The sequence below is a fragment of the Trachurus japonicus genome, chromosome 17, assembly GCF_045865225.1.
Source record: "Trachurus japonicus isolate A0001 chromosome 17, Traja_1.0".
Lineage (NCBI taxonomy): Eukaryota > Metazoa > Chordata > Actinopteri > Carangiformes > Carangidae > Trachurus > Trachurus japonicus.
The window spans coordinates 20,063,190-20,070,830 of NC_140923.1; the positions used below are offsets into that span (position 1 = coordinate 20,063,190).

General features: G+C 41.2%; 1 protein-coding gene across 3 annotated transcripts in view; it reads left to right on the forward strand.

Moving 5' to 3' along the window:
* The window catches only part of pbx1a (pre-B-cell leukemia homeobox 1a), a 46,680-nt gene extending 39,039 nt beyond the window's left edge, over positions 1-7,641 (forward strand). For 2 of the 3 annotated variants that reach the window (XM_085805272.1, XM_085805271.1), the window contains 6 exons: positions 113-303; positions 636-771; positions 1,681-1,840; positions 2,746-2,858; positions 4,085-4,174; positions 7,513-7,641. In XM_085805272.1, the coding sequence (XP_085661398.1) occupies positions 113-303; positions 636-771; positions 1,681-1,840; positions 2,746-2,858; positions 4,085-4,174; positions 7,513-7,605 (783 nt within the window). In that variant the 3' untranslated portion in view covers positions 7,606-7,641. The remainder of the gene's footprint in view (positions 1-112; positions 304-635; positions 772-1,680; positions 1,841-2,745; positions 2,859-4,084; positions 4,175-7,512) is intronic. The other variant, XM_085805273.1, reaches the window with a different exon arrangement.

Consider the following 7,641-nt stretch of genomic DNA (forward strand, 5'->3'; position numbering starts at 1 on the left):
ACAAAAGGTGCAGCCTCTCCAGAATCCAATTTCATCCTTTTGTTCCGTCTGAAGCTGTCGAGCCTCTGTGATAGTTATTCTTTTTATGAATCCTGTCTGTCTGTGCGTCCAGGCGTGCAATGAGTTCACCACCCATGTGATGAACCTGCTGAGGGAGCAGTCTCGAACACGACCCATCTCGCCCAAAGAGATCGAGCGCATGGTCAGCATCATCCACCGCAAGTTCAGCTCCATCCAGATGCAGCTGAAACAGAGCACCTGCGAGGCCGTCATGATCCTGCGCTCACGCTTTCTCGATGCCAGGTCTGTGTGTGTGTGTGTGTGTGTGTGTGTGTTCATGTGACTGCCTGCAACAAATCCAATCCCTCTGTTTTAATGCATTTTGCTCCAAAGTGTTCTCTATTTTCATCAAAAGTTTTTCGTTATTTTCATTTTCATTGTCATAGGTCAGACAGATCCAATTGTGTCTTTTCATTTTCGATTTTTATTCGTTTTTTGGTTTTTATTCTTATTATTTTCCATCAACCTTTTATGCACTAAGTCATACTAAGCTTGGTTGGATGAATATATAATATTATTACATTTATTTGTTTAAGAAGTATATTTATTAAGTATATTTTATCCTCTCTGTGCAGACGAAAGAGGAGGAACTTCAACAAACAGGCGACAGAGATCCTGAACGAGTACTTTTACTCCCACCTCAGTAACCCCTATCCCAGCGAGGAGGCCAAAGAAGAGCTGGCCAAGAAATGCAGCATCACAGTGTCACAGGTAACCAGAATAAAGAAATGTAAAAAAAAACAAAAAAAAGACATCTATAGATCAGTTTAGGTTGGATGTGGTAATAGTATCAACACATTATTGTTTAGTATTAGCTGGGTAAGGCCATCTTGACACCACACTGGGTTATAGACTGAACTAAATTGTACTATGGAGCTCTTATAATCACGTGATATCAAACCATGCTATAGCCTATGCTTTATGTGTATTTTTATATTTATGCAATCCAAGTTAGTTTTCACAGCCTGATTTTTTATTTTTTGAAACATGAATCCTTTAATAATGTTTCAAATTATTATGGATGTTTATTTTTGTAAGTTTGATTACGGGTTCATTCCAAGCAGCAGCTCACATAAAGTCTTACCATATGTGTGTGATAATTGTCATCCTGACAGAGATGAATATAAATCCTGCTCATAAAAATGACTGGAGAGGTTATCTGTGTAAAATTAAATAACCAGAGAGGAAATAAATAAAAGCACGCAGAGCACAAGATGCATATGAGAGTGATATCCATTGTATTTTTTTGTGCTTGAGCAACAGGAATATTATACTACACGTCCAATAAGGCATTTTTAAGGCGCCAAATTTGCATAGTACACCATATAAACTAATAATAATTAGGCATGTGCAGAATGTGGGTATGCAAACTGCAATAATTCAGAGTTTACTAGGCACAAACTGTGTCTGTGTGCAAGTGCATATTTATGTCATAGCAGTCAGAAAAGATGGCACTAAAAGGTGGCGTGCTAACTGTTGTGCTAATTGAATCGCAATCCAGGTATAGGCCGGGTGTTGGTATTTGACACCCTTCCAGAGATGTGATGAAAGTATAGGTATCAGCTTTAATTAAGTTACAATTAATCTCCTGTGTCTTGTCACCATTTTTTTTCTTGTCAGGTATCAAACTGGTTTGGGAACAAGAGAATTCGATACAAGAAAAACATCGGCAAGTTTCAAGAAGAGGCCAACATGTACGCGGCGAGGACCGCGGTCAATGCAACCAGCGTGTCTGCTCACGGCAGCCAGGCAAACTCCCCATCAACTCCCAATTCAGCAGGTGAGCATCACACCCTGGCTGGAAATCATTTTGGGTGCAACATCATCACGAGCTCCATAAAGACTCAATGAAGAGTGTTAGAAACAGGTAGAAGCACATAAACACATTAGAGACGCAACTCAAGGATTCAGTCTCTGGTGCTGTTTCATTTAGACTAAACACAAAGCTCCTCTTCTCCTCAACTAACCCAGTGTTGTATGGTATGGCTGTTCTTGCTTCTTCTTGTTCCCTTTTTTTTCTTTCTTTTCCTTTGCTTGTCTGTCTCTCACTCATTTTCTCTCTCTCTCTCCTTTTCTCCCTCTCTCTGTTATTGACCTCTTGGTCTTGTGGACGTTAATTTTTCCTGCCTCTTGTCCGGTTGACCTCGTGCATGCCATTAAGCTGCTCGGAGGGCAAGCGGAGTCTTTTGTCATATAGAGACTTCGCAACTGTATTGGATTAGGACCGGGTGTTGAAATCAAGTTACGCGATGGTCTCTTTACATCTGGGGAGCTGGGGTCCATTAAAGGACGAAGACAATTCTTTGGGTCTTCCTGCAGATCAATTATTACTTCCTTAATGAAACACTAGCAGCACGGACATTTAACAACAATATAATCCATAAGGCCCGTTTTAACAGGACTTAAACAGTTTTATGATGATTTTCTGTCTTGTGCTTTTTGTTGGTGGATTTGTCCTTTTAAATTATGCTTCAGTGACATTAAGACGTGCACATGCAGCATCTGTAGCATGCAGGTTTGCAGAAAAAGACATTTTCATGTTGCCTGCCGCCCCCTCAAACTAACCCACTTAATGCACTTTGGCTAATGCATGATCATTTTAACTCCTTTTCTGTCCCTATCTTCTTCCCTGTTCCTTTTCTCTCTCTGCTCTCTTTCTTCTCCTCTGCCTCTATGTATTCTCAGGTTCTGCTGGCTCTTTTAACATGTCAAACTCCGGAGACTTGTTCATGAGTGTGCAGTCCCTCAATGGGGACTCGTACCAAGGGGGGCAGGTTGGGGCCAACATACAATCCCAGGTAGGCGCCTCTCTTAAATTTAGCATCTGACGTGACGTGAGTCCGCACAAGCTCTTGCGCTCACTTATGCTATTGTTCGACCACTGACCGGTCTGTGAGCGCAGATGCACACAATGACTTGCCCTACACAGTGAAACAGAGGTTATACTTAGCCCGAAGCTTTACATTAATGTAGGAGCCATTGTCAACCCGCAGCTGAGTAGACGACTGCAGACAGTTTTGGAAACGGTGCAACACTCATCAGCGCTCCTGACAAGAGTTCACATAGCCACTGGTGCACTGTAGCTCCCTGACCTTGCCCCAGTGGACAGTGATGACCAACTTCGTGTTATAACTCGCACCATAGATTAAGAAATCACCACCCGCAGTTATATTTTCATTTAGTTTTAGTGCTTTCGGCATCGTTTCTTTATCTTTCCATCCCCTTGCTCTCCTAGTCACATCAGCACCCTGAATGCTTTAGGTTGTTAATGAATATGCAAATGAGACAACCATTATAGGAGGTAAAAAGGTCTTTAGGGTTGGCCTTAAATTATTGAAATTCATGTTCCTCTAAAAGGGTTATTTTTCTGATCATGTCAGAGTGGCCTCGCTCTCAGGGGTGTACGATTAAAAGAAGGCAGAACTGAAAAGAGAAGAAGTACGGCTTTGAGTGGAGTCGTCTGAGTTGTTGTGTAATCCATGTGGCAGGCGTGTCTGCAACCTTCACCTGGCCTGACTGCTCTGCCAAAAACTACAAAGCAGTTTCTGTTGAATCCATGAAGAAGATTAGAATGGCTGTACTCCAGTAATAACTTTCATAGCCAAATAATGTACAATGTGTCCTCAGTTACACCGTGTTTTCATTGGCAGCCATGTCAGGTTCAACGTGTTTGGATGTGAAGCTTCATCACAGTGTCATCCTGTCAGAAGTGCACTGCTACGTTTTTGGACAATGAGCTGCAGAGCGTTGTGCTCAGTGTCTGATTTTGATGTATTATTTCACTACAACTACAAATGCATTCATAATTAGTTCCTGTCCTTTTTCTTTTATTTTTGTCCTTTTGCAATGTCTGTTATCAAGCTTGTAGTAGCAGTCCCATCATTCTCATTCGCTGTTTGTAACCTTTTCTTGTTTATGGTACCCTTTTACTATCAGACTGACCTTTCCTTTGTGCATGGCTGTCTTTGTTATCCAGAGCTTTTGTCTGACCAGGCCTTTTGTCTGTGTGTCCCCGCTGTTCCAGGTGGATACCCTTCGCCATGTTATCAGCCAGACCGGAGGATACAGTGACAGCCTCGCAGCCAGCCAGATGTACAGTCCACAGGGCATCAACGTAAGACCTGTAAACAATCTCCTTCTGTCCTTCTCAGCGTCTTGTCTTTGCTGTCTTACTTATCCAACCACTCCCCAGTTGCAGGATGTGTATAATATTGTGTCATTCTGTATGCATGCGGGGATGCCACTTAGCAGAGTTTGCCGGGGTTGGGCTGTTGTCCAGCCAGTTGCCCCACCCCCCACCCCCCCTGCTCCAGTCGTGCCCTAGGTGGCAGGCAATGAGGCAGCTACCAGGCTGAGTAGCTGGACACGCTCCTAGTCTGTCGGAGGATATTAGCGTTAGCGGGGCACCTGCAGTCGACAGGAACAAGGACACAGGTGTCATCCTCCCTCCAAATGCTGCTCTCACATTGGCACCATAGGACAAGTCATACCTCCCGTCCCCTCCAAGAGCGGCTTCACACACACACACACACACACATACACAAAAAAAAGTTCCCAGTTGCTAATTCTTAAAATAACTCTTTAGCTAGCCTGTCAAAGCCTAGGCCAGTTTTCTAGGTCTCCTTGCTCGGGCTGGGGCTGGGCAGGATGGGACAGGCAACACTGGAGGCGGTGTGTTAGCATGTAGATCCACAGCGACAGGCTGCGCAGGGCTGAACAGAATCAATACGACAGTCACAGGGACAGAAAGAGCGGGGCTCTGGGCTAACAGTCCAAGCACATTGGTCAGATCATTCATCCACAGGAACAGCAACACTGACAGCCAAGCCTGCAACACCCCTTGTGCTAAAATAAGAAAGGATGCATGCGGCCAGTTACAGCATTCAACAGGCTCAACTGGACATAGGTGTTCAATACACGGTGCTGGTGTAGCAGAGCAAGGTTTTTTTTTTTTATGAAATGTGCAAAAGTCAAGACTAAAGTTCCAGGAGCAGTGCTAGTGGGGATTTGGTCCTAGCACTAAACCAAATGTCTTGAATTACAGAACTAAGCAACCAGTTTTCCAAATAATAATAAAAAAAACTGTGAGCTTTAAGAACACTTTAGGAACACTTGTAATCATCTGGCTATGCAATGAAAAATGACCAATATGAAAACACATACAGTACAGTATGTCTTATAATATTTGCTGTTTATTTTTATATTGATTCGCATTGATTTTTTTGATTTTTTCATCCTAAACTTACACTCATTATTATTAAATTATATATTATACAAATATTGACGAATATTGCTGCAACTTCAGAAATATGTTGAAAGAATACTTTTTGATTCAGATGACTGGACGAGTCCTTGTGGACTCAAATGTATTTGTTTTGCATGAAAGACCAGTGAAAATAGAGCTAATGAATTTTCTACCAGTCCACCATTAACCATTAAATTGTCTAAATTTCTGTAATTAAACTAAAAATGGGCACAACAATTAGTGTTATACAGCCAGATGCCTCAAGTTCAGTCCAGGTCTCTTAGTCATTTTAATGTAAAACTAAAGAAATGAAATGAACTGTTGAGAGAAATTAAAATATCAGGGAGTGATGCTTTAAAAATACTTTACACTTATCTTTGTGCTATAAAACGTGACAGTTTGATTGTGAATAGATTTTCAGTCACACCCAGTATGAACACTTAACATTTCATGATTCAATTTTAATATAAACAATGAAAGTAACAATAAAAACAAGTACAGAGGATATTGTTGATGATGAGGCTCTTAAAGTGTTTTTATAGTAATAACCCACTCAAAACTAAAATTTCAAGGAGCCCAGATGATGTTTTTTTTCTTCCTTTCTTTCTTTCTTTCTAAGATCTACTGACTGAACTCTCGTGGTTCACCTCTCCTTCTTTATCACTGAACAGCAATTACACCCCTCAAATTGCTGGTGGGTGTTGTCTCTCTCAGAGGCTGGAAATGTTTGAATAAGAATAAGATGACAGACAGTCTTTACACGAAATAACAGGGTTTGGAAATAAGAGGCTGCCAAAGCACATTCCCAGCTCTCACTAATAGCGTGGAAATTGCAATTAATGGCCTTAATGGTCTTTAGTCAACCTTTTATCATGATTTGAGAAGGCTTCCATTTTAAAGAGCTATTTTTTTTTTATTTTGATAATTTATTCTTTTATCAACCATCCCTGGGGTATATTCTGAGATATATGAAAGGTCTGCATGTTCTGTGTTTCATCTCTTCTGTTTATCTCACATTATGTCAGCCGTTTGGAAAGAGAAGTGAGGGAAGTGGCACAAGAATATTTTCTAATGAACAGCCTCATGAAAAAGGAGTGTTTTGTCAGTTTTTAGTGTTGACTGTTAAAGTAGCCGTTGGACATAACTTCTATTGAAGAAGATGTCTGGTAGTTTTCATTTTTTGAATGTTGAACTCAGGATCTATGTGCTCTCCCTTTACTTTAAAGACTGAGTCTGACCCTCAATGTGATTTCGAAGCTATTTTTCTACATTATTACCACATGTGATGCCGTATATCTACTCTAATTTTAAAGGAATATTGTGACATTTTGATATGTTATTAGCTTTTTCATATTCTTGAGAACACATTGAGAGGCTTAATGCCGCTCCCGTATATCAAATATGAAGCAGGGGCGTTATCTTGGCTCTGTCCACAATGGAAAAAAATGTGCACACCAAACTTCACTAAACATCATTAATATCTTGTTTGTTTTATTCACACAAAAGAGTCTTGTCATCACTACGAGGTTTCGGTTAAACAAAGAAGCTATACAGTGCTAATTAGTGAACTGCAGAGGTGCTGGTGAGTAGATTACACACGGAGCCAGACCAGCAGTCTTCAGTCAGTCCAGGCTAAACATCTCTGGGCTCCAGCTTCATATTTGGGTTACAGACTCTGAGGTGACGTCAAACTCCCTCTCTGCACAAAAGTGAATAATTGTATTTCCCAAAAGGAGCTCCTGCTTCAGTTTATGGTGATACTCTTAAAAAAAAACTCAGTATTGTCCTAAAACAGCCGGACACTTGACGTTTACAGCAAATGTTGCTTAAATAAGAGCAAACTGGACATCTTGTTGGGGACTGTCTTCGGGCATGGATTGGACATTTGGTGCTCTAGTGAGGATTTACAGCTGCAGGACGGTGGACGTTCGATTGGTTTGGATAAACTACAGTGCCTGTGTTTATCATAATGAAGGAACAGCGCGGCTCATTGATGTATTTTTAATAGTTTTTTGGGACAGCAGTGGCACAGAGGAGTGAGCTATAGTAGACTTCAGTGGCACAGACAACACTTTGATTGTTGGATTTGTTTTTTCTTTTTCTTGTGATGAAATAGTATTGATGCCTACTCATTAAATATACTTCTTTGTGTGCTTTGTGTGACTTTGTTAGCATGAAGCTAACTATTTTCTGTCTTACATCCACAGACAAATGGTGGCTGGCAAGATGCTCCGACTCCTTCGTCAGTGACATCGCCCACAGAAGGACCCGGAAGCGTTCATTCGGATACTTCCAACTGAATATATCCATCTCTACACCTCATCCACACACACACA